We start from the raw sequence: 26,800 nt of genomic DNA, 5'->3' as shown, positions 1-26,800 counted from the left end.
CTGTGTAATTCACCTACACAAACACAGTACCTAATTGCTGAAGTCTGGGCAGAGGAACCTTGTCAGACTGGCTGTCCTCGTCGAGGAGATCGTCAACAGTCCATGGCTGTTCAGCTAAAGTCACACGAAAGCTTTTTGAAGTACATCATTACACCAATAAACTAATAAAATATGAAAGCTGATTCGCGAAAACACACCACTGCTCTGACAGACATCTGGAAACGCTGTCGCAACAGTTGTAGCAGGACGCGCTGTGTCTATAACTAGTTGGCAGGAGTCTACAGAAAAGAAAGGTGAAGTTACGTTTTAAAAGGCCTCTCGTATTTATTAACATCTGAACAGTCGTGTCATTTAAGCAACTCTGACGACCAATGGCTACTTACAGAAAAAAAAGCCCAAATAAGATTCGACATGTCGAAGAAAAAACCCCACTTACCATCACTTTTGTGTTTTTTGAAGCAACCCAGCGAACAGCTATAACAAAAAAGAACAAAGTCACAGACGTGATTTGTATTTGAGAAAAAGCAGGCCGCTAGCTAGCCCACTCAGCTAAACTAAATCATTTTCGTGGTTTCAAGATGGCTAGCTGGCTGACCACCCAAATAACACCACCTATTAACTAGCTATAATATGCACGTATATAATTACAAATACTTACTATTTTACTCTGCATACAGGGCATCTGTATTTCGGAATTTGATCGTTACACACTCCACAAAGCTGCATGCCTCCCTGATCTAGCGTGTCTAGCTAGCTAATAGCAAAACAAACTGTCTAGTTAACTAACTAGCTATGGTTTACTGTTAAAATCGACCCGTGAAGAAAATAATCGCAATAGCCATGGATATCTATATAACTGTGTACCCGCAACGAAACTGAAGTCGCCGATGAGACGGTTTTTTTTTTTGTTGTTGTTTTTTTAACCATGTAATGTGTACAATTAAACGCGTCCGCACGTGTCCCCCTAGTGCGCCTCTGCCCCTTTCGCCATGCTGCAGACCTTTGACGTGTTTCCTGCTTGTCCTCGTATGTTTCCGGTGCAAAGCTCGAAGCTCAAACCGCGAGGTTACCGTGTCCTTCCGCACGTGTTTGCAGCGCACAGGTACCGGTCGCGTCGGTGGAGCCGCGGAGTCGTCGTCGTCGTCGTCGTCGTTGTTGTCGTCCGTCCCGTCCCCGCCGCAGCCATGCTAAAGTCTTTCGCTCGCGCGATGAACGTCGCAGCTCGCGTTTCAAACAGGGCCACCGCCGCGCGAGCCCCTCGAGCCGCGGAGCCTCTCGCGCGGTCCGCGTCGTGCGGTCCCTTCACGCGCTCCGTCTGGATGCTGTGCCACAGCGGCTCTCACGGAGGCAGGCCGCGACTGATCCCCTCCAAGAGTCTCCTCCCGTCGGCGTCGTGCGGTTGCGGGGGTCTTCACACAGACGGTAAAGTGCGAAAGCTGAGGAAAAATGGCCCGCTCGTGGGACATTTTCACGCGAGACTCAGCAGCTGTACCCGGCGCTCTGGCTCGCTGGGTGGCATGCTAAGTTAGCCTTTTAGCTACATCCAAAATTGTAGCGTTACCCGTGTCTGGGTTCCTAATAACGTAAACTGGGTTTTGGGCGTATATATTCGTAAGTGTTGTCTACTCTGTTGAATATAGTTAGCTGTATCAGCTGTCGTTACGTCTCGCCTCGCATGAGGTTTAGCGAGTTTCTGTTCTGTAATGGGCAGCAGTCACTAGCTCGTCAGTCATCACCAGAATCATCGTGTACTTGACAGTAGAGATCACGGCACAGCGCTGCTGACTAGTTAATGCTGAATAGGGATTTGTTCTGAATATCGGATTAAGCCACAATGGTTTCAGGGCACTTGGCATTCATTGATATCGGTTGTCAGTGTTGTTACCTTGACCAGCATTGATGACACTCAAGAATAGTAAACTGCACCTCAGTTATATCTGGAAACATGTGCACGTGTGTCTTTCAGACTTATGAGCAAGGTTTGTGGTGGGAGAGCCCCACGAAATATTACTTATGATAATTTCTCTCATCTTCCAGGTGACAAAGCATTTACTGAGTTTCTCTCTGATGAGATTAAAGAGGAAAAGAAGATCCAGAAAAGCAAGACCCTTCCCAAAATGTCTGGTGGATGGGAGCTCCAGCTAAATGGCGCTGAAGCAAAACTTATTCGCTCTGTCTCTGGAGAGAAGTAAGATTTCAGCATACATATTCACATGCCACGGTTGTGCTTTTTTTATATGAACACCTACTTTAACTGAACTTGGAGTCAGATGTTGGGATATTGTGCGAATTACTTACTAACTGGGCTTGAGGATTGAAATTATTTCTTTCCTGTTTGACAGAGTGACGGTCACGTTCAACATAAACAACAGCATCCCCCCGAACATGGAGGAGGAAGAGGCAGAGCAGGGCCAGAAGGCAGAGGACAGTGAGGTAGAGCCTTCTCCCAGTGTAGGAAAGACCCACAGGATTGTGCTTGACATTGACGCGTCCATCAGCCTGCAGTATTACTGGTTATGAGATTTCTGTTCTCAAGCTCAGACCCGCATGACTGGGATCTGGAACTTATGTGGACTGAAAGTCTATATTGTTGGCTTTGGATTCTCATTCAATCAGAAATGATTCTGAAGTGCAGATTTTTTAAAAACTGTCTGAGTACTATACTTGTATAGTATTACAGATGTTGGTGTCTTGCATAGTTGTATTAGTAGCTGGTTAACTGTTAAACTTCTCCAGTGCCAGATTGAACCATTTGATATTGTTTCTTTAATTTTTGCTCTCTTGTTTTTCAGCCTGAAATTGTCTCAACGCCCAACTTTGTTATTGAAGTGGTGAAACAGGGTACCAAAAATTCCCTGGTGTTTGACTGTCATTTTCCAGAGGATGAGGCAAGTCCCTACACAACTGAAGCTTCTGTTTTCATTAAAGTACTTTTTAGTGTCTATTTTCCCACCCCATGCTTATCATTTACAATCATACATAGCACTACATAGCCAGTAGACAGAACCTGCATAGTAGTGGGACATTATTTACTACAGAGAAATCATACTGTGTATGATGATCAATGGGAAAGCATCTATTTTAACAAGGCCCAGTTTAAAAAGCAGCAGGCCTTTTAAATCAAATCTCTGAACATTTCAAATCATTACAGCCTCAGTGGTAATGTTTCAGTGCCTCATATTCTCAGATTTTGTTGTGGTCCGATTAGCTAACACACTTCTAGCCTCTGCTTTTCTGATGCACAGGTGTTCTCACCATGGACACACTGTTAATTTTTACACCACAAACACATTTTTGTTGCATTTCTTGATGCAACACTACAGTGGAGAAAAAAAAAAACTAAACATAGCACACTGTTATATAGATATTGTTATATAGCTTTTGTCTGGTGTGAATAGCTTAGTGTTTTGATCTGCCCACAACATGAAAATTCAATGTTTATTCCTGAGCAGATTGGTCATAGCGAAGGTGAAGAGGAAAGTGATATCTTTGCCATACGGGAGGTCAGTTTCCAGCCTGACGGAGAGGCAGACTGGCACGAGACCAGCTACACACTTAACACAGACTCTCTGGACTGGGTAAGACCCTGGGTCATGTATTTAAAAAAAAAACAAAAAAAAAAAAAACAACCCCACCTTGTTCAGGACAGTTTTGCCTTGTAGTTGTTTGAAAAATGACATTGCGAGGGTGCTTACTGACGTATTCTGCGGGGTATTTGATCAGTCAAGGTGCTTTCAAATTAGATTGTTTTCCCCAGTAGATTTTCCCCAGTAGAGGGAAGATATTTAGTACCAAATGAGGAATTGGGATGAAGCGTAGAGAGGAATGCGAGTTTTAATCTGTAATTTCCACAGGCGCTGTATGACCATTTGATGGACTTCTTGGCTGACCGGGGCATTGACAATGCATTTGCGGATGAGTTGATGGAATTAAGCACAGCCTTGGAGCATCAGGAATACATCAAGTTTCTGGAGGACCTCAGTAGCTTCATCAAATGTCACTGAGGTTCATAGAGGTTTTGCAGTCTCTACTTCTAGCTAACCTGAAATATTAGTGTGTTAAATAAAAGGTACAACAGCAAACATGTTTTATACTTTTATTTTGAAAATTTAAGCACAGCATATAGTCTTTAATGTTGACACTTTTTGTGCAAGCCAGTCCTGGTTTACTGGGGCAGCTGTCCTGGACACAGATTAAAGTAATAGACTATATAAAACCATAGACAGTTACATTTTGTCCAAGGCTGGGCTTTGTGTGTGCGGAAGTGCTGGGAAATGCCCTGGACACGAATGTGAGCCCCCTAGTGCAGAAAATGGTTTCTCAAAAAAAAAAAGGTTTCTTCCTCATGACTAGGAAATATTTGTTAAAAGACCCTTGTATCCATCTGACAGTTTCAGTTGCAATTAAAAAAAAAAAAAAATTTCAAACAAGCCTATGTATGATTATTGTTCGAGACGCACTTAATATCTGCCCTTATGTTCAGCACCCAAAACTGTGGCCCATTGGCCTGTGATAGTCTGGTGAGCTAAACTTGATTAAACACAGCTCCCAGTTCCATTTTGATCTATGCTCACCTTAACAACCCAAACCTATGTATTACTAAAGGTCAATTATTACATGTCTAAGAATTGTACTGTATAGCAATTGGTACCATTGCCTATTGGCCATTTCTCAAGATTAGAACAACTAAACCTCTGTAGCAGCTTTTGTACATAAATACCATATTGTAGATTGAAGTGTTTAATGTTATAACTACTATAGCTTTATTTTACATAAAACATTCAGGGAAAAAAAATCCTCAATCTTGCACAAGGGGTAGTCATAGGATGATAGAGAGATAATCACACACCTGTAGATGAGAAATATCTGGTCAACAGGATTAATTTAATAGGTTTTCTCTCATGTATAAATGAACCCTAATCATTCATCATTGACATTTTATATTTTTATTAGCATCTGTATCAAACCTAAGACAGAGCTCAATTTCAATAACAATGATTGTAGAATCAAGTTGTGTCTTTCATATTACAAAAATGGATCACAGGAAAAATTAAGGCCCAAGCCAGCCACTCATGCCTCATAAATTAAGAAACTTTATGATATTACCTTGCAGCTTATCATAAGGTTTGGCGACCCATCCATGTTGGAGGCCACTGAGAATACGGGGTTCTGGAGACAGTCTTCCATGTGCTCTGTGACCCTAGTTTCAAGTAGACATTGTAGTAGCTCAGCTGTTATATTCCTACCCTGTGGAATCATTGACATTAATTCAGACATAGTGACTCTGGTACGCCAACTTACTTACCTAAGATAAAGTAAAACGGATTAATGTTACTCGTTTCAGTTCCTTCCTGTTCTACAACTGGGTTTACCTCAGACTAAGAATGTATATTAATGCGCTACCAAAGTAGTACCCAAACAAGCTGCTTGAAGTATTGAGAATTATTCAAAAGTAAAAGTGCTTTACTTTTGAATAATTCTCAATACTTCAAGCAGCTTGTTTGGGTGTCAAGCATGTACGGAGATGTGGAAACCTCCCTGGAACTCACCACTGTGTTGATGTAAATTCCACAGGGACATGAAGTAAAATGACTGTTCACTGTCAAATTATTCCTGTAATACATACAGTGCATTATAAGCAGAGGCTACGTTAAGGATCTGCTAGCTGCTGTTCAGGTTTTTGCTAGCACTTACCTTTGACACACAGGACATATCAGTTTTCCTTCTTCCTCCATTCCATCCACAATGGAACTGAAGTACTGTTCTTCATACTGCTGACTTTTGTGGTATTCCTCTATAATAGAAAGTTCTGAGGACAGGAGGTTAACTGAGGGGCGGAAAGTTATAAAAATAAACGTGTACAGACTGCTGACACCAGATAATTAACAATAACCTTGAGATACGAGTTCCTGGTGAATTTCCTCTAGAATGGCCAGTTCGTCATATTCGTGCACATCAGTGAACATCTGTGGATAAAAGAAAGGAATTTGTCCATCTTTCGACCATCTCCTCAACACAGTAAGCCGTTCGGGTATAGATAATTTGAAACCCACGTACATCACTGATGCCGTCTTTCACCCACAAAGAAGGCAGCCTCTGGCTGCTGGCCTGTAAGGCCTTCCACTCCATCTCCATCACCTCTTGGACAAGTACAGAGCTCTTCGAGTCATCCGCGCTGGCCCCCATCTGGCGATACTTTTCGAGCAACCGCGACCGACTGTTCTTCAGCCTTTCCACGCAACGCTTGGGAGAAATCAGCGAGCATCATTTGCTGCCTAGCTACTCACTAGAAAGCTTTTAAAATATGTTTGAAAATACAACAGTAGCTAGCTAATCGAAGGTACTACCACTTAAACGCTCAGCCATTTACTGACAGCCCATCACTTACTGCACTGCCCACTTAATGCGTGCCAGCTAACCCCACCAGCCGTACCTGGTCTGCTAACCTGCTAACCCAGCTAACCTACTTAGCTAACTGTGACATTAGCTGGATCATTTACACGCATACAGATGTCTTACCTTTCTGTACGTCTCTTTCCATGGTGGAGTCGTTCCCTTGTACAGAGACTTGTGCTTCTGAAACGCGTCCATGATTTAGAGTGTCAGACTTTGTGGATTACGCATCGCTGAGATTAAAAACAAACCACAGTTTCAATTCGTCTCCCTACCAATGAGCGACTTTTGAACCATTCAACACGGAAGTTATTCATGGGCAGCTGGGACATGTAGGACTCTTTCGGTTAATTCCGTTCGGACGGACAAGTGTAAACGTAGAAAGAACTCGTTATTTGACTAATAAGTCTACTATATTTTCTTTAAATAATAAAAAAGATGTCTAAATAATAATTACTTAAGTGATGACATAAAGTCTATAATATTTTCTTTAAATAATTAAAAGAGAATACGATAATGAGTACATAGGCACATAAGACACGACAGAAAAATAATAGCGTTTTCATGTCATTAAGCCATTTATTGTCAATAGGAACATAAGTCTAACATTCAAAAATGAAGGGCTAGGGCTCGTGGAAAGAATTCAGCCTAGACTCAGGGAGAAAACTACATACTATTATTGCAAAATTAACAACAAAAACAATATACTTTTATTATTATTATTATTAATAATAATAATAATAATAATTTATCATCATTATTATTAAAATAAAATATCATTATTATTATTATTATTATTATTAAAATAATAACAGCAATAATAACAATTCTTCTTCTTCTTCTTTTTCTTCTTCTTCTTTTTCTTCTTCTTCTTCTTCTTCTTCTTCTTCTTCTTCTTCTTCTTCGTATTATTATTATTATTACTATATGACTATTTACCTACTACCATACCTACTAGCAAAATACTAAGTTAATACTAAGTAATACTCAAGAACAATACATCTGTTATAGTTTAACACATTTCATGGCTTAGTACAACTGATTGACATGGCGAGAGTTTTTTTCTACCATAATTCTGTGCAAATGTAGCATTTTGTATGGGTCTAGGGCCTTGCTTTTTAAAGGTCCCTTTAAGTATGCTTGGGTGTAAATAGAAAATCATTTGGAATCGGAGCAAAGAATTGTGACCTTTGACTTGGAGGCAGACGAACGAACGATAAGCAAACTCACGTTGTTGAGCGCGCGAGGTGTGGTCCTCTGACGAACTGTTGCGCGCTCCTAACTGCGCTGACCTCAGTGCAAACGATTTGGAATTCGGCAGCACGAGGGGTAGATAAACATTTTTTTTTTTTAAAGCAATGGCAAAGATAGAAAGGGTCTCTCCAAAGTTTCCCGAAGAGCCAAAGGCGGCCCGAATGGCAGATTCCGAATCCGAGTCCGATCCGGACGACGGCTCGGCGAATGCCGAGGCTACCTCGACATCAGAAATCTTCCGGCGCACGCAAGTCATCCACAGTGGGCACTTTATGGTGTCCTCACCCCACAGTGACACTGTCCCGCGCAGGCGGAGAAGCGGAGCAGCGGTGGATTATGACTTCGACACTGTCAACAGGCCGGGCTGTCAGACCTATAGGTTCGGTCCGTTCAGCTCCAGGCGCCTCAGCATAGACCCGACCCTCACGTGCCTGTTTGAGTGCATGACACTGGCGTACAGGTAGAGTGCAGCTCTCCTGAGACCTCTTTAACGTAGCAGAGTAACAGACTATATAGAATCTTCTACTGCCGATTTCGCAACATTTAAAAGAAAAATAAAATACAAGTCTCTAATTCTTTGGCCTTCGGTGGTTCCCATTTATGTATAAGTAGGGTACAACTCTGACATGACATTGCTTATTCCAGTTGTTTGCGATTCTTTTTCCAGTTTTCTATTTTTAATTCCTTTCATTTTATTATAAAAGTTATTTCTAATTCCTCTTCATTTCTTACATATATTAGGTGTTGAAGCTCTTGAATTTGTTAAAGCGCAGGTATCAATCACAAAGCAAATTTCCTCGGAGCGCGGTAGGAACTAACCGCGGAGTAGCGAACCGCTGCAGCTCGTGCTTTCGAAACAGCTGTGGAAAAATGCAACAGATGAATGGACTTTGGCAGGAGTTGGCAGCCGGACAGTCGGGTGAGAGTTACAGTGTAACCGAGGTTAGGATAAGATTCTCTCTTCGTTCCCGAGGCCCCTCACCAAAGACTCTTACGACATTGTTTGTTGCCTTTGCCGTGTCACCCCTGCCTCGCAAAGCCAAGCCACTGTCTGAGAGCGATTCCCAACTTTATGTCGTGTTCATGGAGTTCAGTGCAGGTCACAGCTGTGGAGCATTTTTTTTAATGCTAAGGCCGATTCCTTTAAAAAATAGACAGTCCGTCAAGAACACCTGAAAATAAGAGACAATCAGACTCCATGTTTGGTTCTGGGTTTATTACTGCTGTTGTTTCTGGGGGTTGACTGAGGTTGCCGCACCCACATTTAGGGTGTGCGCTGTCACTTATTATCAAGTTTGACTTCCAGAATTGCTTATGGCAGCAGTTCTGTCCTTGTCTTCCACCGAGACAGACAGCAACCTGCAACAACATTTGAGAATGTTGGCAAATGCCTTAATCAAGTGGGGTTTGTTGCAGCGTGGTCTGAGATAACCAACTACAAAGGTCTGGTAGCGAGTCGGTGCTGGATAAAACACGGCACCATATCAATTACCCAGTGTAGACATAGCCAAGGAAAACGACAGAAACTTCATTGTTGTCACTGCTGTGGTTTTATGCCCATTAAAAAGCAATAACATTTTTGATAGGCTAAGTGTTTCCCACTCTTGACATCTTAAATGTTTTCCGCCAAACACGCTGGATTGCTAGGACTCCATGTTTGCTCAGTTTTAGCTTTGTAGCTTTAATTCCTTCTGCCTGAGTACTCTGGGGGCTATTTGCCGACTACCTATTAGCCAGATGTGTCTTCTTGACTTCCCCCCTCACACCTTCTCAGCTGTCATTAGAGCCCTAGCAACCATACAGGTCCCTGGCAACCGATGGAGCCAGGGGCGGCCTCATTCCTTCCCATCATCGCCCTGGTGTCATTAGGCTGTTAAATGCACTGGAACAGTGGGGAAATGGCGCAGAGGCCTGAACCTCACGTGGCCAGACAAGGCCAAACGATTAAGGTGGCAAACGTGTGGTCTTCACCAGGGCCGCACCACGTGTCGTTAGTTAATTGCCTATTGCAGTACTGGATTTTATGATACAGATAGCGCAGAAAGCTGCAATATGCAAATTATCCCGCTATCAAATCCCAAAAATGTGATCAATCTCAGATGGTTTAGGATATGCTTGGATGTGCTTAGTTTTCTTTGCACTTGAAACCAACCACCACCTCACATCCATGGCATTTCCACAAACCAGTCTTTGATTTTCAGGGGCGAATAAGGTTAACTCAAAATGTGCACTGAACAGAAATGGAACCAGCTTGAACCGGTCCGACGGAAGACACTGAGCCAAAGTGAATGCCACGCGCCCAAGGCGGCTTGAGCTGAGTGGGCTGTGTGTGTCTCTCCACAGTGGGAAGATAGTGTCTCCCAAGTGGAAGTCCTTCAAAGGCCTGAGGCTGCTGTGGAGGGATAAGATCCGCCTGAATAACGCCATCTGGAGAGCCTGGTTCATTCAATGTGAGCTCCTCTAGTGTAAAACAACACTAAAGTACAAAGAAATACCAGACTTTTGATCTTGGTACAAAGAATGAAATGACTTAAGAATAGAAAAAAGTGAAAGAAAAATGTGGAAATGGAAGGCAGGCCTGGATGTGTCTTGGATAAAAGGCAATGACACTTTTCTTCTGTATATGTTATGTAGATCTTATATTCTGTAGAGTAATAAAGAATCTACTCTATACTGTACTGTTCGTCTAAGAAGAATCTTCTGTATTTGTGTGTACTCTGGGCATGTGACAGTGCTCTTAAAGTGCTTTAGAATGCCACACTAACGACAGAAGCAAAGCTAAACATTACACTGCTTTAGATGTGGAGAAAAGGAAAAATCCAGTCTGTGGGTTCATCACTCCACTGGAGGGGTCTGAGGCAGATGCTCATCGCAAGCCAGCGGTGAGTAGCACCGAACATCAGAAAGTACACAAACAATAATCATGCCAAAAAAAACCCTCAAACAAAAATCTGCACTGAGCTACATCTACCAGTTTGCCAGTGTCAGATACTGAACTCTAGCTGCTTTGAGCATTTTTGACATTCTTGAACCAAAAGCCCTGACGCCTAAAATATTGACGGTCTGCTCTAATCGGCTCCACTGAAGTTATGTGCACACCTTTCAATTTCTTTCCCGTGATAAGCTCTAGGCAGCATCTTGTAAGTTTGGATTGTGAAATTGTGTGTTTTATTCAAATTGTGCTTCGTATTTTGTGTTTGTTTTTGACTTCAAGGCAATCGTGTTGGAGGGAAACTACTGGAAGCGACAGATAGAAGTGGTGATAAAAGAATATCACAAATGGAGGATTTATTACAAGAAGAGGGTGAGTGGCCTGACGGGTGCCTTCTAGTGACACGTGGTGCAAAGATTATATCCATGTGCCAGACAGCAGTTAACATGCTTTTGGCATTAGGATGGCAAAGAATCATGTTTTAAAATTTATGCATATGTGAGGCTGAGTCAAGGGACTAAATTTAAAAATATTTTCTCTTTCTTTTTGGTTTAGAAACACAAGGACCTTATGTCTGTTCTTCAGAAGGTAAGAAATAAAGTAATGATAGCATCAGGTGCCTCCCATTCTCTTGCAGTGGTAATGGGTTAATTAAACTAAAAGCTGAAAATATAAGCATGGATGAGTCTCTCGTGGCTTTGTTTTGACAAGAAATCTTTAATTTTGTTAATATTTTTGAGATCATAGAATGCTGATTTAGTAATTGGTTTGACATGAACTTTGAAGTTGACATGCTTTGAATTGTAGCTCATGAACAAAGCCCTGGGGGACACCACAGGTCATAGACATCCATTCAGATGGGGGACTGCATAGGTCATAAACATCCATTCAGGTCATAGACATCCATTCAGATGGGGGACTGCATAGGTCATAAACATCCATTCAGATCATAGACATCCATTCAGATGGGGGACAATACAGGTCATAGAGATCCATTCAGATGGGGGACACCACACGTCATAGAGATCCATTCAGATGGGGGAGACCACAAGTCATAGACATCCATTCAGATGGGGGACACCACAGGTCATAGAGATCCATTCAGATGGGGGAGACCACAGGTCATAGAGATCCATTCAGATGCATATTTGTCTATTTCACCAGAGTTGTTCCTGCCATGGAAATATGACCCAAACTAGTTTAAAACGGTTCCTGAGAGTCTGCCTTCATTCTTAATCTATTTCAGAGTATTTTATGATTGATGGTGTCAAAGCCAGTACAGAGGCCATATAGTTGAAGAACAGATATTTTGATCCAGAATCTGTATTTTTATACAGATGTCATTAAGAACTTTCATAAAGGTCATCTCAGTGCTGTGGTTGGACCAGAGCCCTGACTGAAGGTTGTCAAAATAGCTCTTTAATAATATAAATGAGTCAGTTATTTGAAGACCACTTTCTTGATGATTTTTTCAATGAAAGGTAGATTTGAAATGAGTCTGGAATTATTTAAAGCAGTTGGATCTAAGGTTTTTGTTAAATGAGGGGTTTAACAACTGGAGGTTTTAATGCACTTGGAACAGAGCCTGACATGAGTGAAACATTTACTATGTGCAATATCTCTGTTGTTATAGAAAATGTTTGAAAATTTTGATGTCAGAGTGCCAAGACTGTAGGTAAATGATTTCAGGTTCCTTAGTGCTTTAAATAACTTTTTTTAATGAATAACAATGATCTGGGACATTTTGACCATATTATCTCTATGTGCTGTAGTGATATTGAGGAGGCAAATTTTAAATCTTTCAAAATGTATCAAACTAATTTTCTCTGAAGCAAAGTGGAGTTTCAGCTCTTGTGTTCTAGCACCTTCACCTTTCCATGAGCACACTGTACACCTTTTTGCTTCCTTGGAGCCTCATTTACTAAATCCTAAATACTAAATTGCACATACAGAGCAGAAAGAATAACAGAACCATTGAAGAAAAAACACTGAAAAAAGAGCTACTGAGGCTGTTCAAACTATTTTAACAATATACACTCACCTGTCACTATTAGAAACAGCTTGTACCAACACACACCTGTCACTATTAGAAACACCTTGACCCTACACTCACCTGTCACTATTAGAAACACCTTGTAATTACACTCATCTGTCACTAATAGAAACACCTTGTAATTACACTCATCTGCCCCTATTAGAAACACCTTGTACCTACATTCATCTGCCCCTATTAGAAACACCTTGTACCAACACTCACCTACACTCAAGCTTAACAGGGACATGTCAGTATCACTGTTGGTTTCACGTTGGCCTGCCACACCAAAAATAACCAGTTAACAGTGGTCCTATGTTCAGAGACCAGTCCCTGCTTGAAGGACTAAAGGATGGCTAACATAGACTGGGCAACAGACTGGGCAACAGAGGCTGGGCGACTGACACGGGGCAACAGAGGCTGGGCAACAGAGACTGGGTGACATACGCTAGGCCTTAGAGACAGGGCAACAGAGGCTGGGCGACTGACACGGGGCAACAGAGGCTGGGCAACAGAGACTGGGTGACATACGCTAGTCCTTAGAGACTGGGCAACAGAGGCTGGGCGATTGACACGGGGCAACAGAAGCTGGGCAACAGAGGCTGTACTTTGTAATAAAATGTTTGTTCAGAGGTTCTAATGAAGGGCCTGTTGTGGGACCTTAAGGGTCCAGCAGGGCCCTTGGGGTAATTCAGCCCCTTTTATAATGAAAGTGCCTCTATTTTCCCCTCTCTCTCTCTTCCTGTCCCTCACTCAGTTGTGTTATTACCCGTACAGTGTTTTGTTTGCTTTAGTAGGTTCGTATTTGCAGCGGTCTCTCGGTTAGCTATTAATAGCCCAGACTTTGCCTCACTCAGCAGGCCGGAGAAATGTGGCGTGTGATCTTTCCCTGGTCAGGGTTGGGGGTTGGGTGGGGTGGGGGGGGGGACGCTAAAAGCCGCAAACGTAAACACGAACTTCCACTTGCGTCACGGCAGCTCATGCCGGGCGAGAAAATGAGTGGTTGATTGCCTTCGGTGACAAAAGGGCCCAATCTCGCCCTGTGCTCCGCCCGGGTCCTGGCGAGCCGTGTATTCAGCTTTAATGCCGTCTGATCAGGGATGACCCACTTGTGCATGATGAGAACCTCTGCCCTTTTGATGTTTTTTCTTGTCCATCTGTGTGGATATCAACTTGATAGTCTGACAGTGGGAAAACACTAACAAGCTACAAGAGTGTGTACAGAGCATGCGTGCGTGTGTGTGTGTGTGTGTGTTTGGAGTTACAGGGAAAGCTCTTGCCTGGTTACGCACGTGGAGGTGCTAATGATGTTTCACCTCACGTGAATCCTTCCAGTCTTGTGTTTTGTTTTGTTTTCTGTCTTTTTTTGTTTTTGGGGTGTGTTTTTGCTTTTTTCATTTTTCAGTGATGAGATGTTTGCTACCAGGTTTAGCTCCTGCCAAATGTTGCTTTAAGTTATTTGTTGTAATAGGAGGGACTAGAAACTAGTGCTAACTAGTCTCTAGTGCTAACCCTAAAACCATAAGATGTATTTTGCAGCAAAGATAATCATGCTTGTATTGTCCATATCAGAAGTTTGAGTTAAAAAGGCTTATAAAAGGTTATAAAATGTATTGGAAGCAAAATCCCACTGGTGGTTCAGTTCTTAATCTCTGTGTTGTAGTGGCTCTGGCATGGAGTTGTTGGTCCGCCAGTAGGGGGAGTCGAGGCCCTCTGTCCACACGTGAGTGTGACGGTCAGAACTGGGTCACCAACAAAAGGGCCCGACCGCCTCGGTCGCTGTGGCGACTTGGCGGTGCCCATGGAGGCCAATCAGAAACGTAATGGCCTCAGCCAGGGGGGTTTCTGTCTCTCACACGACCCCGTTAGCACCTTGCGAGTGCGTACACGCATACGCACGCACACGCGTGCCCCCATCCCCCCCCCCCCCCCAACCTAATTTCAGCCCGGCCCGAAAACACACGTACTAAGGCCCATGCTATAATTCGCCTCCTTTTGTGTGTGTCGGAGAAAGCAGTGGAGAGGGTGTTTTCAGGACGTAATCGCCAAAGGGAACTTCCGGCTGGCTTCGGGCACCCCTATAAATATGGGCACAGTGATGGGCTTGGGGCTGTGTGGGTAACGGACAGAGGAAGAAGCAGCACTTAACAGAATCTGAACGGAGATGAGATGCAGTAGGTTTTACTCAGGCAGGAACTGGGCGAAGCAGTCTGTGCTGGGCTGTAAGTAGAAGGTCATACTTACTTGTGTGTGTGTATTTCTGTGTGTCTGTGTGGGTGTGTGTGTGTGTGTGTATTATCTAGTTCATGTAGTGTCTAATTTGCGATTGGAAGTTAGGGGACAAATAAAATAAATCTCATAAAAGGGCTTTTTTTTGTAGTGTCTTCGTAACTATAATTCCTCATTTTTAATTTCATGCGGTGTGGTTCATGTCTCAGCATTCATGCATTTAGTGCTTTGCATTGTGGGCAGTATGCTAACTCTATCCCCACGTGCACCGCATTGCATTATAGCGCTGTCAGCACTGTAACAGTGAGCTGTGTTCCTGATGTGCGGGTCCCGCCCATCATCCTGCGTTGTTCATCAGCGGGGCCTGGACATCAGCAATTGTAACGCAGGCAGTACTAGTGGACCAAAGGCATTCCAGAGATTTAAAAGTGATCGGTGTGTCTAGAGGAGACCATTAGGCTCCTGACTCCAGTAATAAATGTCTAATTGATTTGGGTGGTGCTCATTGATGGGGGAAAATAGGTCATCCCTTCTCAATAAGAGCAGTGCTAACTGGATCCTGACTTCTATAAACTGGGCTGATTTTTGCACTGTTAAGCATTGCTTTACCTTGGAGCTTGTCAAAGCCTACTTTAATGACTCCACTGCACATATTGTCATTGCTGTCAGCGCACGTGTGTTCCTCATATAAGCTGGTAGATGATTGGTTGATTGCCATCCTCAGACACCCATCTGCAGGACGGAGCTGGAGAAATGGTCCAATCAGATGTATCCAGAGGGGAACACGACTCCAGATGAGGTGCATATGTTTGACTTAGACTGCTTCCTATCGGATATCTCGGATACACTTTTCACCATGACCCAAAAGCCCTTCCCCTGGACTGACGACCGCCACAACTGTGAGTACTGAACAAGCTGCTCTCTGATCAGTTTAGTAAAAGGTGCAGTGTAAATGGTGGTATATGGTGACTATCAAGTGGCTGATATGAGATCAGTGTCTCACATTCTCCCTATATGACTGAGAAGTTCTTTTTCAATGGCTGTGGTGCCATGTGCAGTCTAACACATGCCAGCTTTGCATTGAATCCAATCAGACGTCAATGTCATTTTTTATAATACCACTGAAAGATGAGTGTAACACGCTGACATAGCAAAACATGCCGTCGAAGAAATTTAGAAGTTATTGAAGTTACGTAGATTGGGTTCCCCAAAACTCTACCTCTACAAGGGTTTGACATGCATAAACGTAAAACCTTCAGCATGCTCTAATTTTCTTTGGTGGCATTTTCAGAGTACTGTGTGTGACACCCTTTCCTATAACGTGGTCATGTGAATTGTAAAATTTATTCAGGAAGACACCGCCTACCCTAAACAGGGAACTCTGAATGAATGAACGCACTCATGCAAGCACACACACACACACACACACACACACACACACACACACACACACACACACACACACGCACACACTCACAAAACCACCTCCCTGGTGTGATAAATGTCTCTTGCTCCATCAGCCTACACCAGTAATGCTGATATGATCCAACCCGGGCTGACTCCTCTTCAGCCCAACCTGGATGACCTCATGGACATTCCCGGTAAGTCTTCTACGGCACATACTCAGCCAGAATCATGTTGGCCAGCTTGTTTTGACCTTGCGGTGTGTTCAATGACCTGCTAACCTGCCTGGCTCCTCAAGTGCTCTGCAAAATGAACGAGCTTTGTGGAAGAGTGTAGTAAGCATCACTTTGACCACAATTTCTCATGGCAAAGATTATTTTTATACTACGATGCTGACGGGGGGACCTGAGCTCGGAGGTGAATAGTTTTCGTGGTTCTTTTTGTTGTTTCCTTTTTTTGTTTTTTTTTTACAGGGAACCAGGTCCATGTTTGCATGCAAATTCCACACCTTCTACCCAGCTTTCTACCAAACCATTCCCTTTGTCCTTGATCAGTTTGACGGAAATAAGCTACAGGCACATAATTGCATCTAATTCTCGAGTCCGTTCCAGCCGTTCCATGTATGGAACAATTGCTCATGACCTTCACTTTCTTGAGCTAGTGTGTAGGAGTGTGTATCTGCCAGCAGTAGTGTGGAAACTGCAGGAAACACAGGAGTGTAACCAGTTGTCTTTTTGCTTTCTAGTGCATTTGCTAAGATGCTCCCAACTGAAAATAACAGGAACGCGATGGAGCATTGCAGACTGCTATGGTTTAAATATTCTTACCACCGGCTTACCTGTTCTGCAGCGTCTGGTTATATGTTACTGCCTAAAGAAGAAAGAGGGTGTAATAAACTTTATTTTAGAAACAGAAAAATATTCTCTAAATCTCCAGTAATCATCTAAGATGATTAAATATTGATTCTTGAGGGCTTTAGTTTTGCTGTGATCTGTTTTGTAACAGTGTGCGTGTGTTTGTGTGTGGAATAGTTTCTATAGTTGCAATCTTGAATTTAAGGAAGTGCACAAGTTCATGTGCTACTGTAGGGACACATGCTCATCAGAAAATCTACTGGGTGCGTGAGCGTCCATTTACCATGTGGGCATCTTGAAATCAATGACCTTTCGATCTTGGTTGGTGTATTATATATTTTTGCCATTCCCCTTTCGTATATTTTAGGGTCATCGTCTTTGCCCTGCAGCCTACTCTGCTTGTGAAAGGTCACAGAGAGGGTTAGGTCAGAGGTCAGCTGGAATGAAAATGTGGAAGTTCGAAGGGGATGTGGTGAACCACAAATGGCTATCCAAAAGATGCAGCCATGGAAAGGAGGGAGGGGGACGGGCTATGGGGAGGGGCTATGAGGAGGGGCTAGGGGAGGGGCTATGGGGAGGGCCTATGGGGAGGGGCTAAGGGAGGGGCTATGGGGAGGGGCTATGGGGAGGGGCTATGGGGAGGGGTAGCTTCCGTTCTCTCCCTGCTCGTAATTATGCAGGAAGAGCCCGTAAGTGACTTAAATCCATTGGACACCAAGAAAACCAGAAGACAATTTTTCCACTGGGGGCTTGGACTCGGCCATTTGTTCTGTGACAACAACTGTTTATAAAAATTTTGTCAAACATTTTGAAGAAATTCTCTCTTCTCTCTCTCTTCTCTCCCACACCCCCCGGTCTATATCTCTCTCGTCGTTGTGGAATCAGGTGCTCCATTAAGTGTCCTCATTTTACAGAGTGAATCGAGGGAATTATCTTCTGGCTCTACAGTGGGCACACTGCTAGCCCTCCGAGTTGAACTTGAAAGCACTAGAAGACTCTCTCAGTCTGCCACAGACCTGTGTTCTACAGTAGTTTCAAAGGGATAAGTGCGTGTGCAGAGAGGCGCAAATGTCTGAGACTACGGGCACTGCCTTTCAAATTGTCATGTAATCCCAATTTGTGATGTTTTCTTAACTGAACCATTAATTTCTAACAAGCAATTACCCGTGATTTGTATCTTTACTAGCATTAGTACTGCTTTACACTTGGGAGAGAAAATGTCTCCTCGGTAATGTTGCACTGCTAGAAGTTATATTGAAGCGTGATGTTGCTGAAGCAGCTGCCTTCCCTTGGTGACTGAGTAGCTCTCAGTCTCAACATGAAATGCTAGATGCTCGTATCGGTCGCCAGACCTGTGAGCGGCGCACCTCCTCTGAGGGAAGAAAATCCGGCGGGGCGCGGTGTACGCAGTGCTGGCGAGAGCGCACGCCCTGCATGCCGGCTGAGCTTTATGTGCCGTCACACATCATTCCATAACCCCCGAGAACTCTCGCTCCAAACGGCAACGAAAGATCCGGAAATGGGCACAGGTCAAGCATTTCATTAAGAACCAAATCGTCATGTTAAACAACATTACAAATTGTATAAATAATATATAAATACTATATTATTAAAATATTATTACAAATATTATTACAAATAATATTACAAATAATAATGAAAAGATTTGTGGGGACTGTTGAAAAGGTTTATCAACTAAACAATTAACATGTCACAAAAATATGAACGTGACATGACTCCTAAATGGATTTAAGTCCAAAAAAGAGGGTCAAATGATGAATTTGGATGAATTTGGACTTGTAGTACCAGAACCTGACTTACAGTTATTAACTTGGGTGTAGCCAAGATTGGAAGACTGAACGGGCCGGAAAACGCTCCGGTTTCTCTTTCAGTGTCTCTTCAACGCTTTCTAGATATCAGAAAAGCAGCGATGCTGCAGCACGAGCTTGAACGCTTCACTGTGTCCACAAAGGAGACACAGAACATGGCGCATCGCTCATAGCATGCGTGCTTTGGGGCCTTAGCTCATGCTCTTTGGCTTTGATCTTCAACTGTGTGTGATACAAGTGTGACGTGAGCAGCATACGAGCATGATGTGAGTACCATACGTGTATGACGTGAGTATGATACAGGTGTGACGTGAGTACCATACGAGTACGGCGTGAGTACATCGATAGGAGTATGACATGAGTACGGTACGAGCATGACGTGAGTACCATACGAGTACGGCGTGAGTACTTCGATAGGAGTATGATGTGAGTGCGGTACGAGTATGACGTGAGTACGATACATGTATGACGTGAGTATGATACAGGTGTGATACGGGTGTGACACAAATGTGACGTAAATGATCCGCATACGCAGTATGAGCTTCAGGCTGCCGTTCAGGTACAAAAGGGGCGGGGCAAGTCTAACGTCGGGCCCTGTGCTGTTGCAGACATCTTCACGAGCTACCGCGGTCAACCCCTGGAGTCAAGTGCCTACACCGACTACGGGTTCTTCGATGGCCCACCCAGCGCACCGTTCGCCACTACGCTGCCAGCCGCGGCCGGCACATCCCCCGTGCGCGCGGGATCCCAGCTCACACAGGTCGGACATGCCCACCCCTGCACGACAGGCCCGGGTCTGAAAATATTCACCCTGAAATATGCTCTGCTCAAGAGCACTACGCTAAGAAGAGACAGCTCTCTAAAACCTAAAAAAATATAGAGTACTTCAAAGCATGAACACTGACTCCAAAACTCAATGATGGATCAAAAGTAAAGAGGACAGGGATAGGGTTATAGAAAGACTCCCTAGCTAGAATGAAGCATAAATGTACATGTACATTGAATTACGGTACAAGTATTGTGACTCTGCAATAGTCATGCATGTAATGATATATTTATGATGTTAATACAATAATAAAAGTGTCTGTAATTTGTAATGTTTTTTCTTCAGTCCAGTCTAGCAGCCGAGAGTTTGCCCCAGCCTTCTGCAGTCACGTTACCAAGTCCTGGCTATCTACGCCCACCGTTGACCTCTGACATGACCTTTGATACCACCAGCATGGCCTCTGAGCCCAAGTTCAAGGGTCACTCCGAGTATAGCCCGCAAGGCGAGGTCACTCGCTCTCTCACCGTCCCTCCTGGCATGGACTCGTATGGGCAACAGCAGTCTTATGGTGGCCCTGCTGCTGCCATGGCAACCTCGCCCATGGCCTCCACTTCCATAGCACAGGAGAACCCTTACCTGTACCCGACAACTTGTCTCAAGTACAGACCTCCATCAACCGGCCAATCAGGAAACAGCAATGCACCAACAGCTACTGTCATCACCCACACCGGATCTGCCACAAATGTCCTATCGGGAGACCCTCAGCTGAGCCATAACTACCCCAGCCTTCCAGAAATGTTGCCAGTCCCCCTGGGATACCAGCCAGTAACCATGGCCCCACCTCCTCCAGTCCTGCCTTCACCTGGACATTCCTACTGCTTCTCTGTGCCACAGCAGGTGGGCGTGGCCACGGGCAGAGGGAAGCACAAACAGAAGAGCGGAGGGGTGCGAGTGTTTCCCGTGTTGGCATCTTCAGCTCCGCCCATGCAGACCAGCTGCCTAGCCAAGCTCCTGTCCTCCAGCACTAAAGACCGTATGTCTTCAAGATCATATTTTTGACATTACTTTATTCCTATTATTATTATCACTGTTATTTTATTGCCTTTTATTCATAATGTAATAATATTACTATTTATTCTCAATTTTGCTTAGGAAAACCTACTTTGGGTTATGACGCTCCCTTCGTCAGGTCGAAGGGCCACAGAGCAGCTTCTCCTGTTGTAGCAGTATGTATATTACTGCACTGAAACAACTAAAATGATACCGTAAACAGACAAATTTTTTAAAAAACGGGTGCTCCTTTGTCTGATCAGCAGTCTACCAGCGGCATGTCAGCAGGTCAGGAAGGCTCTCAGGCATCCCAGCATGCCCCGTGGCCCCCTGTGGAGATGCTGCAGGGCCCCACGCAGATGGCCGCCGCCTCCCGCGGCTCTGTCGTCTCCTCCCTCCTCACCCAGGGGCCTCCACTGCTCGTCCCCAAAACAGAGAAGCTCTCGCCCGTCCAAATCCACGCCCCGGAGAGGACGAGCCTGACAGGTACGGCCACACAGGCCGCCGACGTGGTTTCGTTATTCCGTTGTCAGTTCCATGCTCTTATATAAGGTACTCCGGGTCTAAACGCTTTTGGTCCATGAGTGGAATGAATGCGGTCGCACCCTGTGGTAATCAAAAAACTTCTACATTCGGTTTCTTTTGTCCTGTGTTCATTTTTCTCTCCCAAATATCACCGCATCAGTTGAATTATGAGACTGTTAAACGTAAGGCGTTTGCACTTGGAGGTTTTCTTATGTCTTTCATTTCTGCTTTTTCACACTTCAGCTTTGTCAGGACAGCTTCTGTTTAGCTTGCAGCTCTCAGTTAGCTGGGGAAAGTTAGTTCTCTGAAGCTATTTATAGGTAATATGAAATACTATATCTAACCAACTTTCTTCATCTGATGCTCACTGACACACGCTGTACGTATCCCTTCCATTCTTCCATTCTTGCTCTCAGAAGCCCTGTAAGCAGACTTGCATTCAAACTACGTGACTACATGGGACTTGCTAAATGTAACCAGACTGAATGTGGGTTTCACCCCTTTTAATAGACTGCCCCTCTGGAGATCCAGAACTGACAAACCACAGAGGGAAACGTGGATCCCTATAGCCTGCCTCAAATAACGTCCTTTTCATGTGTAGTAGCTTTAGCTGATATGTAGCAACATTAGCATTTTGACTACTTAACAATTTTGCGATACAGATGGTCCACTGACATTTGGGGGGAAAAAGTACATAGTACAAAAAGTACTGGATTTAAATATTTTTATTTATCACAGGGTGTGATATAGAAGAGTTTTGAAAAAAAAAATTCCATAGAGAAAAAATCTTTAGACATGGAGTTCCTAATATAAGCAGGACGCTTACTGGATGGAGTGCAACTTCAGTGGTCTATGTCTTAATACATATATTGTGTCGGTTTATTGAGTGTCAGGCACCAAACTATCTTGACAATTCTACACACCACTTTCAGTCCTGAGTATGGAGCAGCCTTTGTGATTGGACTTTGGTAGTCATGGTTTCATCTCGTCCATTTGGGCCCTGAGTAGTTACTCCTTTGACTGTGCTATCAGTGAGCTTTTCAGGAAACTTCGGCCCAACATCCCCAACCGTTACCCCGGAGACCTCTGAGTCATCACACTCCTTACCCGGAGTAGCCAAGTCAGAACCCAACAGGGTAACCAACCCCGCCCCCCCGCCACACACACATGTGCACACACTAAAGGTGACAAGAACATATCTCATGCTGATTCTGTCTACAGACAGACTCACGGCGGATCACGCACATATCTGCGGAGCAGAAGAGGAGGTTTAACATCAAACTGGGGTTCGACACCTTACATGGCCTGGTGACTGCACTGAGCTCTCAGCCCAGTGTTAAGGTACCGGGAATACACACTCCAATATCTAGATCTGTAATTCTGCTTTTCTGTAATAACAAGCAACCGATAGACAATAGAAAATCTCTTGCTGAAATCTGAATTCTGCCTTTTGGTCCACTGGCAGAAACTGTTGAAGGATGAGTTGGAGTCCTAATTTATGTAAGCTCCTGTTAATTCCCATGCATTAGGTAGATTTTTGTGACAGCTCTCTCGCTCTCTCTCTCTCGCTCTCTCTCTCTCTCTCTCTCTCTCTCTCTCTCTCTCAGATCAGCAAGGCCACCACTCTGCAGAAGACGGCGGAGTATATCAGCAAGATGCAGCAGGAGAGGATGCAGCTCCACGAGGAGGCGCAAAGGCTCCGAGACGAGATCCTGGCGCTCAACACTGCCATCAAGTGCGAAAGCCCCGCCCACAACATTTACCAGCAATACTGTTATCCAGGATTTTTTTTTTTTTTTTTGCTGTATATCTGCTTGCGAGACATTTTTAATCAGTGTGAAAAGAGACAAGCTAATAACAAGCTGCCTAAAAGGAGACAAGCGCCAACTGCATTCATTGCTAGACACATTAGCTGATATAACAGACACATCTAGGAAACATAACAGAAAAAAAGCACAGCACTTACCTAGTAATAAATATGTTCTAAGAAATATTATAAGAAATATGCCGTATAGAGCAAGAGAGAGTACTGCCTGGATTAAGCAGTCAGTTATGAAACGGTGTTTTCACATGTCGTGACTTTAACGGTGCCAGCAGGGCTGGGCATGTCCTCAGTCACCAGAGAGGCCATTACGGATCTGCGGTGTCAGGGTGTGTTTGGCAGCATAGTGGGTAAAATCCATATGGAACTGGTGACATAACTGGTGTGCATAAAAATGCCAGGGTATGGCATCCGGGACGCCATTATGGATCTGATGGTTTTTGTGAGTGACTCGCTGCGCAGGGAAAATGGGGAAGTATAGGAAGAGACAAGCAACGGTTTGGGGGGGGCGGGTTGTTCAGCGTCTGCTGTGGGTGCATAAAGCCCATAAGAAACTGTTGACACTGAGCGGACGTTAATGGTGTCAGTGTGTACAGCCTTAAACATGAGAGAAGCCAATCCAGGTAGTGGCCTGTGGCTTAAACGTGAGCTTGGAGGGGGAAGGGATGGGACACCAGATCTCACTATTGAGCCTTCTGGAGGTGTCGTGGGTTTAATTCAGAAACGCCAGCGAAGGCAGGTGCCTGCCTGCTGACCCCTGTGAAGCGCTTGCGAGGACGTGGGTTGTTAGACATTATTATGGGTGGTATGAATGGATTGGGCGATATGTGGAACACTAATAGATTGGCGCAGAATATCTGACATCCTGCGTATAAGCACTATTGTCACATTTCTGTACACACAAGACCCAAAAACGGCAATCTGTGTGTGCGTGCGTGTGTGCATGTGTGTGTGTGTGTGTGTGCACGCGTGTGTGTCCTGTGTGCAGTGTGTGTCAGCAGCAGCTCCCTGCCACGGGTGTGCCCATCACCCGTCAGCGTTTCGATCACATGAGGGAGAAGTTCCGAGAATACGTCAGGGCTCAGACGCTGCAGAACTGGAAGTTCTGGATCGTATCCTGCACAGTGCCCCCCTGCACAAAGCACCCCCCACCCCCAACCCCCACCCCCACCCCCTGGAGCCGTGCGCATGTCCGTGTGTGCACATGCATGTGCACGAGAGCGGCTAACTGCCAATATGTCTTCGCTGTTATAAGAGGCTCTTGGTGAAATTATGGGCTACATTCTATATTTGGCATTTCCTAAACCGCAGGCCCCAGTTCAGCGTGATCATGGAGCCTCTGTTTGAGTCCTACAATGGCATGGTGTCCACAGCAAGTATGGAAGACATGTGTCGCACCACCATCAACTGGCTGGACCAGCACTGCTCCCTGCCCGCCCTCCGACCCAGTGAGACCCCCGCCCCCAAAAATGTCATTAATAAAAACATTAATAGCGATGAAACTGTTGAAGAATACAGAGAAAGGAAAATTCAAATGACGAATTCCAAGTCACATTATGGACGTAACTACATTAAGACACGAAGCTGCCGCAGAGTGCTCTATCTGAACGATGCATCAGTAAATAAATAACTCACGTACCCACGTGAACAGCATTTTTACTATGTGAATGATATGAGACTGTCTAATGAGAAGCTAGTGCTATTACTGGGGCTGTGCTATTGATGCATCTGCCCACTGCCCCTATAGCTGTAGCACTCTTGCACACGCGAGCCAGCCAAATAAGAACTGTGCTCTTCTTCAAACATCATTTTCATCTCCTTTGTTTCAGTGAGCTCAGCAAATGCAGGAACATTGCCTCCTCTGAATTTAATAAATTATCTTAGAGACATCTGTGTCCTTAGCAAAGGTCAAAGAGCATTTTATCTGTTTTACAGTGACCAAGTAACATAGCCTTGATTTTCCGGGGCTAATTTGTTCTCTGTCTCTATGGCTAGTGGTCCCTGTGGACACTTAGTCTTGAATTGGACAGGATTTGCTGCTAAGAGAGAAAACATTTGGACACAATGTTTAATTTTGGCAACAAATTACTTTATTATGCTGGTTGGTCATATTCAAATGTGTCACACAAGAATTAATATTTGCTTTATCATTTGGGGTGTTGGAGTTTATCCAGCAGATGTCTTAATGGCTTAAAGTGTGTTAAATGACTCCTGCTGAGTGAGCTCGAAGACCGTAGGCATCGGGTCTCACTCTTTCTTTTCCTCATTTTCTTGCTGCCCCACCCACTAATTTCACCATCTGTTTCCTTGTTTCTCTATCTCTCTCTCTCTCTCTCTCTCTCTCTCTCTCTCTCTCTCTCTCTCTCTCTCTCTCTCTCTCTCTCTCCCTTTCTCCCTCTCGCTCATTTCAGCTGTTCTAAGCTCACTCCGATTTCTCAGTACCTCCACGTCCATCCTGACGGACCCCAGTCTGGTTCCCGAGCAGGCTACTCAGGCTGTCACTCAGGGCCGTCCCTCCCATGGCTACAACCAATGACGGTGCTCTCCCTCTCAAGTCTGCAACCAATCACATTGCCCCTCACAAAGCTAAAGCCAATAACAACATTCATTCCCACAGCAGTAACTAATAACAATATTGTCTCTGACCACATCCAAAGACATCCAAAGTACTTCACTTAAAATGAACGCCCTCCCTCACAGCTACATCACCGTTTATAACTGCACAAAACAACAACAACAACAACACACGAATGTTAATGTGGAACACCTCAAGAGTATCCTTGGTGCTTACGACCACCACCTAATGTTCTCATGCCACCTACGCTTGCTGCCTTGCTGTCAGTGGTTCATGCAGCCATTTGTGACACTTTGACACTATGTGGTAAAGTGAAAAACCAGAAAACGGCAGTTCTACCTGCTAGCTGCATTGTGCCTCACTGACAGTTCAAACAGATAAATAGCATTGGTCTTTTTTGTCTGTTTTCTGTATTTAAATTCTGTATCAGATGAACGTTAATTATGGGCCATGTTTCTCAGACAGGGCATAGCGCAATAGAAAGAATGGTAGTTCCTCTACCACTTTGTTCTGATCTTTGTCATGACCGTTTTCTGAAGCTCGGTCCAAAAACAGTAGCGTTTAGATTAAAATAATTAAAGTTACTTTAAATTTTGGTCCACCTAGATGCATTATTATCCTGGTCGCACAGTAATCCCCTATGGCCTCATGTGCCTGCCGATTTAAACTGCTAGCCGACTTTTGTCATATTTTCGTTTTGCTGTTCAAGAAACGCTCGATGGCTCTTTTAGGAGAGACCGAAGTTCTGTGCCTTGTTCTCATGTTTGTTACACAAGTTATGAAAATGCACTGTTGCAGTTTTGTTTGAACAAGTGTTTAAATTCTCAGGTTAATACTGTTGTGCAAAATTGCAGTTTTGGAGATTACTGCTAAAAATAAAACGCGTCCTGCCCTTGTTGGATTTTATGATACTTTATGGATTTCGTGCAAGTCTTCTTCTTATTGATACGGGGGCTATATACAATATTTTTGCATTATAATCCTTTTGCGTGTCTACTACTTTTGCTTACTTGAGGAGGCAAAATGTTTTTCGTCGGCGACAGACCACAAACCTCATTTATCTATGCCAATAGCCGGTTGTTTATGACGTCCCACAGAGGTAGTCGGACGTAAATGGCTGCCATATTATGCCAAG

General features: G+C 44.2%; 4 protein-coding genes across 13 annotated transcripts in view; 2 read left to right on the top strand and 2 right to left on the bottom strand.

Annotated features, from left to right (window-relative positions):
• Nucleotides 1–988, bottom strand: part of znhit3 (zinc finger, HIT-type containing 3) — a 3,323-nt gene extending 2,335 nt beyond the window's left edge. For all 5 annotated transcript variants that reach the window (XR_014124835.1, XR_014124832.1, XR_014124833.1 and 2 more), the window contains exons 1-4: nucleotides 659–988; nucleotides 437–474; nucleotides 198–278; nucleotides 31–114 (exon numbers count right to left, since the gene is read on the bottom strand). Coding sequence is in view for 1 of the 5 variants with exons in the window: in XM_027010308.3 (XP_026866109.1) it covers nucleotides 31–114; nucleotides 198–278; nucleotides 437–474; nucleotides 659–726 (271 nt within the window). In the remaining 4 variants the exon portion in view is untranslated. The remainder of the gene's footprint in view (nucleotides 1–30; nucleotides 115–197; nucleotides 279–436; nucleotides 475–658) is intronic.
• On the top strand, nucleotides 916–4,082 carry c1qbp (complement component 1, q subcomponent binding protein). Of its 2 annotated transcripts, none has more exons than XM_081718968.1 (6): nucleotides 916–1,102; nucleotides 2,038–2,188; nucleotides 2,343–2,433; nucleotides 2,793–2,888; nucleotides 3,453–3,578; nucleotides 3,855–4,082. In XM_081718968.1, exons 1-6 carry the CDS (start codon nucleotides 931–933, stop codon nucleotides 4,002–4,004), a joined length of 786 nt encoding a protein of 261 aa, XP_081575094.1. In that variant the 5' UTR covers nucleotides 916–930; the 3' UTR covers nucleotides 4,005–4,082. The 2 variants fall into 2 exon arrangements, with proteins under 2 accessions (XP_081575094.1, XP_035383248.1); XM_035527355.2 differs by having other exon boundaries at nucleotides 1,041–1,422.
• On the bottom strand, nucleotides 4,083–7,765 carry rpain (RPA interacting protein). Of its 4 annotated transcripts, XM_081718969.1 has the most exons (8): nucleotides 7,624–7,765; nucleotides 6,520–6,626; nucleotides 6,058–6,243; nucleotides 5,894–5,966; nucleotides 5,695–5,827; nucleotides 5,550–5,613; nucleotides 5,107–5,247; nucleotides 4,083–4,849 (listed from the first exon to the last, which is right to left on the bottom strand). In XM_081718969.1, exons 2-8 carry the CDS (start codon nucleotides 6,589–6,591, stop codon nucleotides 4,820–4,822), a joined length of 699 nt encoding a protein of 232 aa, XP_081575095.1. In that variant the 5' UTR covers nucleotides 6,592–6,626; nucleotides 7,624–7,765; the 3' UTR covers nucleotides 4,083–4,819. The 4 variants fall into 4 exon arrangements, with proteins under 4 accessions (XP_081575095.1, XP_026866086.2, XP_035383249.1 ...); XM_027010285.3 differs by lacking the exon at nucleotides 7,624–7,765 and having other exon boundaries at nucleotides 5,107–5,200; nucleotides 6,520–6,691; XM_035527356.2 differs by lacking the exon at nucleotides 7,624–7,765 and having other exon boundaries at nucleotides 6,520–6,690.
• mlxipl (MLX interacting protein like) lies at nucleotides 7,741–26,800 on the top strand. Of its 2 annotated transcripts, none has more exons than XM_081718967.1 (17): nucleotides 7,741–8,107; nucleotides 9,991–10,097; nucleotides 10,447–10,529; nucleotides 10,862–10,951; nucleotides 11,135–11,167; nucleotides 15,565–15,739; nucleotides 16,361–16,441; nucleotides 19,536–19,687; nucleotides 20,039–20,726; nucleotides 20,846–20,919; nucleotides 21,010–21,229; nucleotides 22,301–22,404; nucleotides 22,490–22,609; nucleotides 22,876–23,003; nucleotides 24,079–24,202; nucleotides 24,409–24,538; nucleotides 25,502–26,800. In XM_081718967.1, exons 1-17 carry the CDS (start codon nucleotides 7,752–7,754, stop codon nucleotides 25,624–25,626), a joined length of 2,790 nt encoding a protein of 929 aa, XP_081575093.1. In that variant the 5' UTR covers nucleotides 7,741–7,751; the 3' UTR covers nucleotides 25,627–26,800. The 2 variants fall into 2 exon arrangements, with proteins under 2 accessions (XP_081575093.1, XP_026866089.2); XM_027010288.3 differs by having other exon boundaries at nucleotides 21,007–21,229; nucleotides 25,502–26,798.

Source organism: Electrophorus electricus, chromosome 8 (genome assembly GCF_041902795.1).
Source record: "Electrophorus electricus isolate QZ-2024a chromosome 8, ASM4190279v1, whole genome shotgun sequence".
Classification (NCBI taxonomy): Eukaryota; Metazoa; Chordata; class Actinopteri; order Gymnotiformes; family Gymnotidae; genus Electrophorus; species Electrophorus electricus.
The sequence above is the reverse complement of the archived record's forward strand: the minus strand, read 5'-3'. Positions and strand labels throughout refer to the sequence as shown.

Coding starts and splice junctions, on each gene's coding strand:
- c1qbp (XM_035527355.2), top strand. CDS start 1,185: ATGCTAAAGTCTTTCGCTCGCGCGATGAACGTCGCAGCTCGCGTTTCA. Junction 1,423..2,037: donor CGGGGGTCTTCACACAGACG/GTAAAGTGCGAA, acceptor CTCATCTTCCAG/GTGACAAAGCATTTACTGAG. Junction 2,434..2,792: donor AGAAGGCAGAGGACAGTGAG/GTAGAGCCTTCT, acceptor CTTGTTTTTCAG/CCTGAAATTGTCTCAACGCC.
- rpain (XM_081718969.1), bottom strand. CDS start 6,591: ATGGACGCGTTTCAGAAGCACAAGTCTCTGTACAAGGGAACGACTCCA. Junction 5,828..5,893: donor CCAGGAACTCGTATCTCAAG/GTTATTGTTAAT, acceptor TCCGCCCCTCAG/TTAACCTCCTGTCCTCAGAA. Junction 5,614..5,694: donor ATATGTCCTGTGTGTCAAAG/GTAAGTGCTAGC, acceptor TATGTATTACAG/GAATAATTTGACAGTGAACA.
- mlxipl (XM_027010288.3), top strand. CDS start 7,752: ATGGCAAAGATAGAAAGGGTCTCTCCAAAGTTTCCCGAAGAGCCAAAG. Junction 10,952..11,134: donor GGATTTATTACAAGAAGAGG/GTGAGTGGCCTG, acceptor TTTTTGGTTTAG/AAACACAAGGACCTTATGTC. Junction 23,004..24,078: donor GCGCTCAACACTGCCATCAA/GTGCGAAAGCCC, acceptor TCCTGTGTGCAG/TGTGTGTCAGCAGCAGCTCC.